At 55.4% G+C, this 11,601-nt stretch overlaps 1 protein-coding gene and 1 pseudogene across 1 annotated transcript; both read left to right on the top strand.

Annotated features, from left to right (window-relative positions):
* Positions 1-2,103: 2,103 nt before the first annotated feature.
* OPTC (opticin) lies at positions 2,104-11,068 on the top strand. The gene is made up of 8 exons (XM_045983186.1): positions 2,104-2,912; positions 3,102-3,202; positions 4,303-4,543; positions 5,281-5,416; positions 6,961-7,119; positions 7,969-8,171; positions 9,582-9,677; positions 10,168-11,068. Exons 3-8 carry the CDS (start codon positions 4,328-4,330, stop codon positions 10,336-10,338), a joined length of 981 nt encoding a protein of 326 aa, XP_045839142.1. The 5' UTR covers positions 2,104-2,912; positions 3,102-3,202; positions 4,303-4,327; the 3' UTR covers positions 10,339-11,068.
* Positions 10,851-10,975, top strand: LOC123928571 (annotated as a pseudogene).
* Positions 11,069-11,601: the final 533 nt, after the last annotated feature.

Here is an 11,601-nt window from a genome sequence, read left to right as displayed (position 1 = left end):
TCCTCCTTGAACTTGACAGCGTGAACAAGTCAAGACAACCTGGAAGTGCTCTCGCCTTCTCCCACCCCCACCCCACCCACCTCTCACCTCTTACCTGGTTCCAAGACGTGGGTGGAGAAAGGATCCCATTCCTAAGAAACTCTTAAGAAAACAATTCCAAAGCCTTCCCTTGGCAAATTTCCCCCAAACTCACAACCGTCATGAAAAATTGTTCCAAAAGTCAGATCAGAAATCCGATAGCTACATTTGAAGCCCAGAGGCTCCGATTCTTTCAAACCACAGAAAGCAAATTGTTGAGGATCTCCCAAATGCTCAGTCCGGGGCCGGGTACTGAAAGACACAAGTCGCCGTTTCCCACCGGGCCACTGACAGGCTAGTGGTACAGCTGCGGGTAAGGAAGACAAACCAGCAGCAGAGCTGTACTGGGGCAAAGAACAAAGGTTCTCCAGGCTGCACAGAAGGGCGTGAACCGGGTGCCCGGAAGTCTGTCTTCAGACAGAAGGTGGATTCCGGAAGTGGGCTCGTGAGCTTCCCTGCACACACAACCCTCCCCCCTGCCCGTTTTCTTTAGAACGAAAACAGTCAGATGCTCCCTGCCCCGTCCACTCTGCCTCCTCAACACTTGCTTTAGTTCAACTCAGCAGGTTTTCAGTGGACCTCGACTGTGTGAGAGGTTCCCAGCTAAGAATTCAAGGGCAGTTAATATCCTGGTCCGTGCCCGTGAGGAATTCTTAGCGTGGGAAAGGGGAAAGTCCATGGAGTGATCCCATGTACTACGTGTTTGGAGTGATGCAGGGTCCAACGAGCACGGCGGAGAGGGCTTCTACTACCCCCGTGGAGGGACGCCAGAATGGCTCCTATCATTTGAGCTGGATCTTCAGGGATGAATCAGATTTTGCCTGGTGGGGAAGAGGTGGGGGGAGCACAGAACCAGGAGGGGAAATGGCACGAGCCAAAAGGTAGGAAGGCATGGAGAAGTGCCTGAGGAAGGGACAGGAATGTGTTCAGGTCAGAGTTATATGGCTACAGGCCCTCAGCAGGGAATATATCCCTGCTGTTCAAAAAGCAGGAGGGTTCCTGAAATTTCCACGCCCGCCCATGAAAGGGGCAGCAGCAGGGTCAGCTGGCCAGACTCCTGTCCCCACAGCCTGCCACCTCCTTTCCATCAGCACGCCTCATGCTTCTCCTAATGAGCCCCGGGGATCAGCAGGGCCCCCGACCCTCCGGCCCCCTTGTGCCTGCTGGCAGGGAGCTGAGCTGCACGCCACCACAGCCTGAGGTTTAGTGCGTTCCCACACAGGTCACACACACATGCCACCGACAGTCCTGAATCCCACAGGAACTAGAGAGTATGACAGGTGAGCTTGGAAAAGCATGAGTAGAATCTGGGAGAGGGTCCCAGATGAGACGACTGCACCGGAAGGGGCTCTTTACCAGGGTGCGGGGGGAGCCTGTGCATGGGCTCCAGGAGACTGGCTGTGCCTGTGGGGTCCCGAAGAGCTGAAAAAGCACATGGGGGAGGACGGATTGTAGGTGCGTGTCACCGAGACAGTGGGGAGGGAGAGTGGGAGCAGGCGGCAGGGGGAATGAATGAACAGTCGCCTTTGCTTTCCTTGCAGGGAATAAATGGCGTGGGATGGGAGGGAGAGCCAAGCGCAGCCTGCCTTGGGGGACGGGGGTGGGGGGACGGTTAGGCTCTGCCTGCAGAGCCCAGGCTGTGGAGAGAAAGTCGGGGAGGACAGCGCGCCAAACGTACCATCTGCTTCTTGGGCATCCTGCTGGCTCCCGGGCTATCTCTCCCTCCCCATGGCAGAGGCCCTGTTGGTGCCTCTCCCCAGATGGTGGGCTGCCAGGGGCATGGGAACCGGCATCCCTTTGGTGAGCAGGTCCTTGCTGGGGGATGCCACCTCCTCACCAGCTGGTGCCCGGGAACACGGCAGACCACGCACTGTACCCTGGGCCAGGCTGGCGATCTGCCCCTTCCCCGGCTGTGCCAGGACAGAGATGAGTCCTGCCAAGGCCGTCTGTTTCCAGGGCATTGAGGTACATGATCTCCAAGCTGGGGCGGGCAGGGTGGAGGGGATCAGGTGAAAAGGGGCAGGGTCATATTAACTAAGGATAATGGTCAGGCCTGCCTGAGCCTCAGGAAATCTAGGCCCAGGCCCTGGCTCTGTGTGACCTTGGGTAAGTCACTGCATCTAGCTGGACCTCTAGTTTCTTGTCTGTTGGATAAGCTGTTTGGACTAGATGATTTTCAGGGAGCTTCATGGCCAGGATTCAGTATCTTGTGAGGGAGGCAGAGTAGAGAGCAAGGGGCAGCATTGAAGAACTCAGGTAAACACACAGCATCCACCACCCCCCACCCAGCTCCTGCTTTCACACCACGGGCACGGCACACGGCATTGAGGAAAAGAGAATCTCTCTGACACGGACGGCTTTGGTGGGGGATGGGGAAGAGGATTCTTCTCAGCCTCCTGAGGATCCCACCCAACGGCTTCTGGGGTTCCTGATCAGGGCTCAACCTCAGCAGATGAGAAAAGTTCTTATATCCTCATTGCCATCATCATCATCATCATCGTTGGGAAACTTGAAGTTGGTCTTCGAATCCCACCTCATCCCCCATTCACCTTCTCTTGGACCTGCCCCAGCCTTCAGCACCTCACTCTGGTGATTTTTGTTCAGTCACGGTCCCATGTTGGGGTCCAGGAGGTGGGTGGCTGTGCAGTCACTGTGCCTTCACTCAGCCTCTTTGAATCTTTGGATTCCATCTGAAAAAAAAAACTAGAGAGGCAAGCCCTGTCCGTCCTGAGCATTCCGTCACCTGTCGCCTGCTCCCTTAGAGAGAAGAACCTGCCAGCCCTCTCAAAGGTGGTTCTGAAAAGAGAAAAGCACCAGACAGAAAAAGAGGAGAGGTGAGGGTGGGAGGTGGGGAGGGGTGGAGGGGGTGGAGCCAGTGGGGAGAGAGAGAGAGAAAGGAGAGAGAGAACTCCCTCTCACCAAACAGAAGACCGGGATGGGGGACCCGCTGAGCAAAGAGGAGGGGGAACAGCAGGACACCAGGAAGAAGAGAAGTCTGACTGGTCACCTGCCCCCTTGGCCAGCTCCCCGCCCAACCCTGGCCCACTGCAGACGACCTTGCCACCAGAGTCCCCACTTCTCTGGAAGCTGCGAGGTTCGGTTCTGCAACAAGAATAAGCGCGGGGTAAGGTTCACGGTTTGAGGGTTGTTGGGCTTTTGGTATAGAAATGAGGGGCTAGGGTGCAGTCCAATGGCTGGCTTGGGCTGGGGGAGAACGGAGGGAATTAAGGACTCCGGGCTAGAGAAGCTGGAGGGTGGGAGAGGGGGAAGGCTCTGACGGAGAGCTCGTACTTGCTACTGCAAAGGGCTTAGCTCTAGCCCAGCGAGAATGGACAGAGGGGGAGGACCTTCTCGACTCTTCCGTGGCCGGCTTCGGGGAGGGCTGCACTTTCGGAGCCGCATCAGGTTCCTCACACCCACGCCGCACACACTCCTTCCCCGGTCTGTGCACGTGTGCATACACTTACACACGCTCATCACGGGCTCGCACGCTCATCACGGGCTCGCACGCTCATCACGCACGTACAGAATCCCCTGGGCACGTGCGCAGACACCTAGGGAACGCTCTAGATGTGGACACACTCACTGCCACAACCACCTACAAAGAACACTTTCATTTCTGGAGTCGTTTGTTTCTAAAAAGCTGCATTTAGAAGGTGTATTTTGTAAACCAACATCCTTTTTTGGGTCATATGTCCGTTTTTAAACCCATGTGCTCTGAAGGCACTAGGTGCGCCCTGTTTTTTCCTGCACCCCCAGGGATAAGTCCAGTGCCTGGGACATAATAGACACCCCATAAATGTCTGTTGAGCAAAGGGGTGATAGAATGCATAATCTCTTAAAAAGCACAAGACTCCTTGATGACGAAGTTTCTCTAAATCTGGCTTAGTGACTAATGGCAGTGCTTGGTGTGTGTGGTTGTGTGCGACGAGTAAATGAGACTTCACCGGGTGTCTACACACGCCTGTGTGAGTGAGTAGAAGCTGCACTAAAGTGGGGTGGCGGTGGGAGGGGCTGGCAGGAGACACAGCCCCCCCCACACATAGCCCCAGTCTCAAGGGGCTTGCCAAGGCCACGAACGCACTAGTGTACCAGGAATACCACGAGTCTCCAGTGTGGGGGCGGGAAGTGGGGCGAGTCTGTGAAGAGACAGACGGCTGCCCTTCCTCCTGCCCGCTCCCCAGGGCTGGACTCTGAGGTGATTCAGTCTCTTCCTCATTTCAGTGGCCGCCTCCTCCCGGGGACCCCCATGAAGCGAATGGCTTTCCTGAGCCTGCTGGCTCTGGCGCTGCTGGGGACAGGGACTGCCTCTCTCCGCAAGGGGAGGAAGAGGAGAGATCCGGCTGGGGAAGGCGATGCTTACGGGCTCCTGGACAACTATGTCCTGGGCCTGGACAACTACGATGAGGTCATTGACCTGAGCGACTATGAGGGGCTCACGGACTATGGGGACCAGCTCCCCGAGGTAAGGGGCACACAGCAGACCAGTGCGCTCCCCACAAGACACTGGGCGTCGGGGGCCTGGCTTTCAAGCCTCCCCTTCTTTCTCCAGGAGGTAGAGATTCTTGTCCCTCTGTGGGAACTTGTCGCTTAGATGATACTAAGAAAGAGGACAACAGAAGTCCAATTTCTTGGTTGATTTGTAGTAAACCTGGCGGTATTCACCCCCCTTGAAAGTCCTATATCTGTCCCCCTGCCCCTAAGTCAGACCAGAATCCATAGCGCTATGGGAGGGACAGGGTCAGCCATGTCTTCATACACTCGCAGAAAAGAAACTCCATGACCCTGTCTGCTCTCAGGCTATCTTTGAGCCTGAACTCCTTTCTCAGCCCTTCCTGGCCTTTGCAGGGGCTGATCCAAAGCCTGCACCCAGTAGCTATGTGAGTTGGTCAGTGCTGGCCTGGGCTCCAGGCCTGGGCTCTCCAGAGATGTGGATTCTAGATCTGGCCCAGCTGGGCGCCAGCTGCCTGCTGGATCCCTGCGCTCCCCCTACCTCCCCTCTGCCGGCCCATTCCCTTCTCCGTATAAGGAAGACGCTGCATCAGCCCCACTTTAGGAAGTTGCCTTCCTCCCTCCCCCTTTCCCCACAGTGACTCTTTGCAAGTTTGAAACGGGTCACTGAGGCCCAGAGTTCACAAGTTCACAGTAAAGTCCTTCTCAAGCAAAAACTGGCCTACTGTGTGCTGTGTGCTCTGTCCCCAGGTCAAAGTGACCAGCCCGGCTCCTCCAACCAGGGTCAGTTCTGCTCAGAGCACAGTGACTCCGAGGACACTCTCCTCCAAGCCCCCAATGAACAGGCTTACGACACTGGGCCTCCTGGACTCCCCAGGCAGCCACGGTGAGTTCACGGTCACAGGTCCCAGGGCACGTAGTTCATAGGCCATGCAGCCATGACCCGGCACCGGGCCTACCACGGTGAAGTGTGGTCAGGGTAGGGAGTGAAAGGGCAGGGCTAGCCCTCACTGTAAGGAAGAGGAGGAGAAATGGGCACAGTCAGAAAAGGAAGGAAGGACGGAAGGAAGGAAAGAAACCCAAAGGGAGAGGCTGGCTATCCCTAAAGCTTTTGGGTGAATGCACGAATTGGATAGGAAGGGGGAAAAAAAGGCCAGCCCTCTGCTTGCTTAGCAGAGCTACCCTACCTTAATTAATAGCATCACTAGGGGACCAGGTTGAGTGGTAATTAGATTAGAGACAATTAAAAGCCTGTCGAGGAGAATAAATAACTTTGTGGCTATCACTTGGCACGGGGGCGAATGAAACAGTCCTACTGCTTTTCGGCTCTAAATTCCCCCTTAGCAGCTCTTTCCCCTCCCTGACGCCCTCCTGGAGCCTGGGATGCTGGCGTATCCGGCAGGGAGGGTTGGCACTCTGCTGGGGATCAGGACTGGAGCAGAGGCGAGATGCAGTTAATTCCTGACTCGCGTGTCCCTGGCTCCTGTTCTCTTGAGATATTTGCCTTGGGTGGATCTAGGGTATTGGGGCATCGGTAGGAATCCATGACCTCTCAGAGCTACAGGATCTCGGGCTTAAAGAGACCATAAAGGGCCTCAGCTGGATCTGCCATTCAAGGCCTTGGGGTAAGAAGGATGCTGACATCGTCTCTGCTCTACCCACCTGGTCCCTGCCTACAAAGAAGAGCTGCCTCTTCCTCGTGGGGCTGTGTCACTGCTAACCGACCTCCCCCTTGAGTTGGATGACCGATGGTCCCCCATCATCTCTGTCCCTTGTAATGGCGAGTGATGGAAACCACCTGCACTCTTCAGTCAAATGAGCCAGGAAAGCCTCCCAACGTTTTAAAAACAGTTTGGCCCATGTCTTATGACCACTGGCCATGGAATGAGAACAGGAGAGAGCTGTTGCCCAGCAGAAAACTGGGATGCTGATACCCTAAGTAGGGAAATGATTTCTAGGCAAGCACTGACCACTCCATCGTGGCTTTCCTGTGCTTCTTGGAGCTCGACAGGCCATGTCTCACTCCTCCCCCGCAAGGCAGCTGGCAGAGTCAGTAACCATTGGCCAGTCCACTTAATTCTGGCTTTATTTCATCTTCATTGTGCCTTTGGGGACCAGAGAGGAGCCTTATGGAAAAGAGATCAGTGGATGTCCTAAAACACCCACCTAGGCCCAGGAAAACCTGCAGAGGACTGGAGCCTGAAAAAAGCACCTGTGGGCCGGGACTGGGTAGTAACTGGTAACGGGTCTGCCTCTGTTAGGTTGGGGGCTGAGTGCCAGGCCGGGAGTGGCTCCCAGCACGGCCTGGGCACACTGTGTCATTCCGTTCCGGCCATGGCTCAGGCGCTCCCTGAGTGAGGACCCTTGGTCCCAGAGGCTAAAGGAGGACTGAGAAGGGTCTCCCTTTGTTCTGTCTTCCACCTGGGCCAGGCCTGCCCACCTGTCTGGTCTGCGTGTGCCTTGGTTCCTCTGTGTACTGTGACGATGCCGACCTAGAGAGCATCCCTCCTCTTCCCAAGACAACCGCTTACCTGTACGCCCGCTTCAACCGCATCCACCAGATCCGAGCCGGAGACTTCAAAGGGCTGAGTATGTTATGCTCTGGCAGAAGACGAGGGCGGGCCTGTCAGGGGGAACCCCCGGAACCCCCAGCCCCCTGCCTTGTGCCCCCCTTCCACAAAAAGTCACAGACACAGTGTCCTATGTGAGTTAGCCTTTCCCCGGTAGCTTTGAGTCTCCGCAGCTACCCAATGGCAATAACCCCAAGCGTTTCTACTCCCCTCCCTTGAAGATTTTGGATAATAAAAGTGTCCTGTCTTCATCTGCACTCCCCAAAGCTCTGGAAAGCTGAAAAAGGGAAGATAGGATCAAGCCTACATTTTCAGATTCCAAGCCGCTGTAGCTCTGTGCCCTCCCGGTCTCTGGACAGACCAGGATAACTCAGCCCCACGGCCCTGACGCGATTTGCCTAACTGTGGTTTGTTGTGTGTTTTGCTCCTTTATGCCTTATACCCTGCCCCTGCTAGGAGACCAGGGCTCTCATCCAGATCCTGCCACTAATTCCCAGAGCCCTCAGGGTCACAGCAACCTTTTGTGTAAACCAGTGGTGAAGGGGCCAGGGGTGGGGGTGAGGGGTGGTGGTGGAATGGGTCCAGGCATTGGTGGGCCTGTCGAGTCTTACCTTCTACCGAACCCCTCCGAGGTGGGCAGCCGCCCCACAGGGCAGAACTCCAGGAGAGAGCATTGCAGAATCTGAGGGTTTTCCCCTGGGGTCCTGGTTTATGACGTTATTTCTCCTGGCTTGGACTTCATACAGGTGGAGAACAGACTGGCCTTCCCTATCTTAAAAGGGATAGAGCGGGGTCCAGGTGGGTCCAGCGAGGGCGAGGAAAGATGGTAGGTCCGGCGTCTCTCTGTGTTCTCCCCCACACCCCACAGCTAAACTGAAGCGGATCGACCTTTCCAGCAATTCTATCTCCTCCATTGATGACGACGCCCTCCAGCTGCTGCCGGAGCTGCAGGATCTAATCCTTCCGGAAAACCAGCTGGGGGCTCTGCCCGCACTGCCAGCCAGCCTCGAGGTCCTGGACGTCCGCCAGAACCGGCTCCAGAGCTCGGGGATACAGCCTGGAGCCTTCAGGGTGAGCCAGGGCCTGTAACCCACCGTCTCTCTGCTGCCACCCCTGCCCACGGCCACACACACACACACACACACACACACACACCCATGCCCTCATGGGACAGCCCTGCTCCAACCCTGTCCTACGTCTAATAATCAAACCCCATTTTCTTCATCTGTTCCCATTATTGTATTAAACTTTTTGTTGTTGCTGCTGCAAGAGACTGCTTCTGACGCAAGAAAGGGCGTTTAGGGGCGCCTGGGTGGCTCAGTGGGTTAAAACCTCTGCCTTCAGCTCAGGTCATGATCCCAGGGTCCTGGGATCGAGCCCCACATCAGGCTTTCCGCTGTGTGGGGAGCCTGCTTCCTCCTCTCTCTCTGCCTGCCTCTCTGCCTACTTGTGATCTCTCTCTGTCAAATAATTTTTTTTTAAATGTTTAAAAATAAATAAATAAATAAAAGTCCTTACTATTTAAAAAGAGAAAGAAAGGGTGTTTAACAATGTGCTAGCCAAGAACCTCCAGGAAAAGGAAATTCAGGCCTCGTTACTGGAAATGGGGGGGCAGGTGGTGTTGGAAGTCAAGGTCAGCAGCTCTTCTTCTCTGTCTCCCCGGCATGCGGTCTCTTGGCTTCTCTCCGAGCATCCTTCCACTCACCTGTCTGCACCCGCAGCTTCTGCTCCCCAAAAACACGGGCTTGCATGGGACTTTACATAATGCTGGCCTCAGCCCAAACTCTACAGAAATATTTATTTCCAAAACCCGCCACTAACTGACTAACCGTTGTCCTTCTGTGAGCAAATACTTATGGGAGACAGTCTGATTGCTCGCTGGCTGGCCGGTTCTGATGGAAAGGGCTAACCTCCCCCCGGCACAAATTGGGCCGAGCTCTAGGAGTGGTTCCGGTGCGGAAACGAAGAGCGGTGTGGACCCGACCGCCCCCCGCCTGGCCGCTGTTTCACACGCGCAGACCTAGTTTGCCTCGCGTGCCCGTGGCTCTCGTTCCGTGGCTCTGGCTAGCTCCGGAACATGCTCTTCACAGCCATCCCGGGTTTAGCATTGGAGACTTTTCGTTTGGGAAAATCCCTTTCTGATGGCAGAAAAGTTAAGTCTGGACTGAAAGCGTCCCACCCTCCCACCCCCTCCCTGCCCCTTGCCCACCCCTCACCTGCTCCTCGTTACCAGCTGACCAGCCCTATAGGCTCCCCCAGGTGCCAGGCCTCAATGCAGCCCCAATCCTTCCACGTCCAGTAGGAGTTGGTGCCCGTGAGCTCCCGAGAGGCTGGGCATCCCTTGCAGCACCCCAATGCCGAGCCTGGTCTGCGGCTGAGGCTCAGGAGACCCTCGTAAATGAATGGGGTGACATCAGGCGCCCATCCCTGCCGGATCCAAGAACATCTGCCAGCCTCCCGTGCCCTTTATCTCCTCTCCAGGGGCTAGAGAAGCTGCAGTTCCTCTACCTGGCTGACAACCTTCTGGGCTCCATCCCCGGGCCTCTGCCTCTGAGCCTGCGCTCGCTGCACTTGCAGGTAAGCCGCACCCCAAGGGCAAGAACGTGGACTGGGGCCCAGGGCACGGAGGTCAGGTAACTGGGAGCCTCCTTAGGCAGTGGTGGGCATCTCCTTCACTGACTGCTCACCAGAGACAGGGATCAGAGGTCTTGCCCAGGCCATTGTCCACAGACTAGGGGTGACTGCCTTCCTTTCCTTCTCCTGAAAATGCTTCCTGTCCCCCCATGTCCTTCATCCCATCTCAGCAGACTGCTCGTTCCTTCCCTGCCTTCCCTTCCCCTCTGTCTCATCCTCCTGCCTCACCCCTCTAACTCTCTCCCCTCACTCTCCGTCCATCCTCCATGGGCCACCTCCCCTCGCCCCTGGCTGCACGGCCTGGCCTTCTGTGCCTCAGTTTCCCCAGCCTCAGGAAGGGAGCTGCCAGGGAAAGCTGACGGATCCGCCTTCGGTGCTGCCTGAGGGCCCTCTCTAGGCAGAGGCGTAGCAGCTGTCTGTGTGCTCTTTCTAGAATAACATGATAGAGACCATGCAGAGCGACGCCTTCTGTGACACTGAGGAGCACAGACACAGCCGGAGGCGGCTGGAGGACATCCGCCTGGACGGCAATCCCATCAACCTGGGCCTCTTCCCCAGCGCCTACTTCTGCTTGCCTCGGCTCCCCATTGGCCGCTGCTGCTAGCTCGCCTGCTCCGCACACGCGGCGAGGAACCCTCCCCGCCTCCCAAAGCACGAACTGCCCCCACACGGTGGTCTTCCATTCAGCCAGGAACCAGTTGCAAAACTCACCCCTACTCCCTCCAGCCACCTTCTATATGCATGCACGCACACACACCCACGCAGAGACATACGTATACACAATCGATATACACAGACACACACAGAAACACATGCACACACATATGCACACACACACTCGTGTGCATAAATGTCCTTCAGTAGCCAAATTTGCATTTCTCATCCTCTTTCCTTAACACCTTATGGCTCCTGACTCAGAGAAGATCAGCGTCTGCAGCTAAGCTCCGGTAGTCCCCATCCCTCCTACCTACACGGAATGGCGGGAAGTCATGGAAGAGGAAGAGGAAGGGGAGAAAAAGAAGGAGGAAGAGGGAGAAGCAGTGGCATGCTTTAGCCGGCTCTTACTACTAGGCTCGCAGCACCAATTATTACATTTTCCAGAATTTTATAAGCTGTATTGATTCTCGGCCTTTTGGCTAAGATCAAGTGTAGGATTTTTGCAAGCAGCTCGTTAAACACAGCTTTTATTAAATTATAAGCTCGCATTTAAATACATTACATTGAAACTAAATGTAATAAATACTCAAACTCATTCCTTTCCAATTAGTTTACTATATTTTGCTCGTAACCATGTTCTTGAGCTTATGTCTATGACATACTCTGCAATGACCTGCCCCTGGTGCTCATCTCTTCCCAGCGACACTCAGAGACATCACATTGGCCGATTGAACTTGGTCATGGTGAGAGTATTTACACCACAGACATCAGTACATGCTACGCTCTGGGATTCTTTCAGAGAGAGAGAGACAAAGCTGGTTGTTAAGCATTTGCCAGCACACCATGGAGGAGAAAGCAGACTATTTTACCCACTGGGGGTAGGATGGGGTTTCTGTGGGACTTTCTTTTCTCGCTCTTCCTAGGCCAGGGGTTTCCTGCTAGATTTGGAGGGAGCCATTCATAAGGACGGAGACTAACAGGAATCTTCATCTGGATGCCCTCTTTGTAGCGCTCACCTGTCCCTGGCTTACTGGACAGCCTTGGAGCGCGGCTCCAGCAGCCCGCAGGATTCCTTCCTGGCCGTGCTCTCTTCCACGGTTAACCACCAGAGGGCAGCCTTGCGCAAAGAGAAATAAATAAATAGAACCATTACCTGCAACCTTGGCGTCTGGGCGAGCTTGCTGTGATGGGAGACGGGAAGAAGGCCAGC

This window comes from Meles meles, chromosome 17, assembly GCF_922984935.1.
Source record: "Meles meles chromosome 17, mMelMel3.1 paternal haplotype, whole genome shotgun sequence".
In the NCBI taxonomy this organism is placed as follows: domain Eukaryota; kingdom Metazoa; phylum Chordata; class Mammalia; order Carnivora; family Mustelidae; genus Meles; species Meles meles.
The sequence above is the reverse complement of the archived record's forward strand: the minus strand, read 5'-3'. Positions and strand labels throughout refer to the sequence as shown.

Coding starts and splice junctions, on each gene's coding strand:
- OPTC (XM_045983186.1), top strand. CDS start 4,328: ATGAAGCGAATGGCTTTCCTGAGCCTGCTGGCTCTGGCGCTGCTGGGG. Junction 4,544..5,280: donor ATGGGGACCAGCTCCCCGAG/GTAAGGGGCACA, acceptor CTCTGTCCCCAG/GTCAAAGTGACCAGCCCGGC. Junction 9,678..10,167: donor TGCGCTCGCTGCACTTGCAG/GTAAGCCGCACC, acceptor TGCTCTTTCTAG/AATAACATGATAGAGACCAT.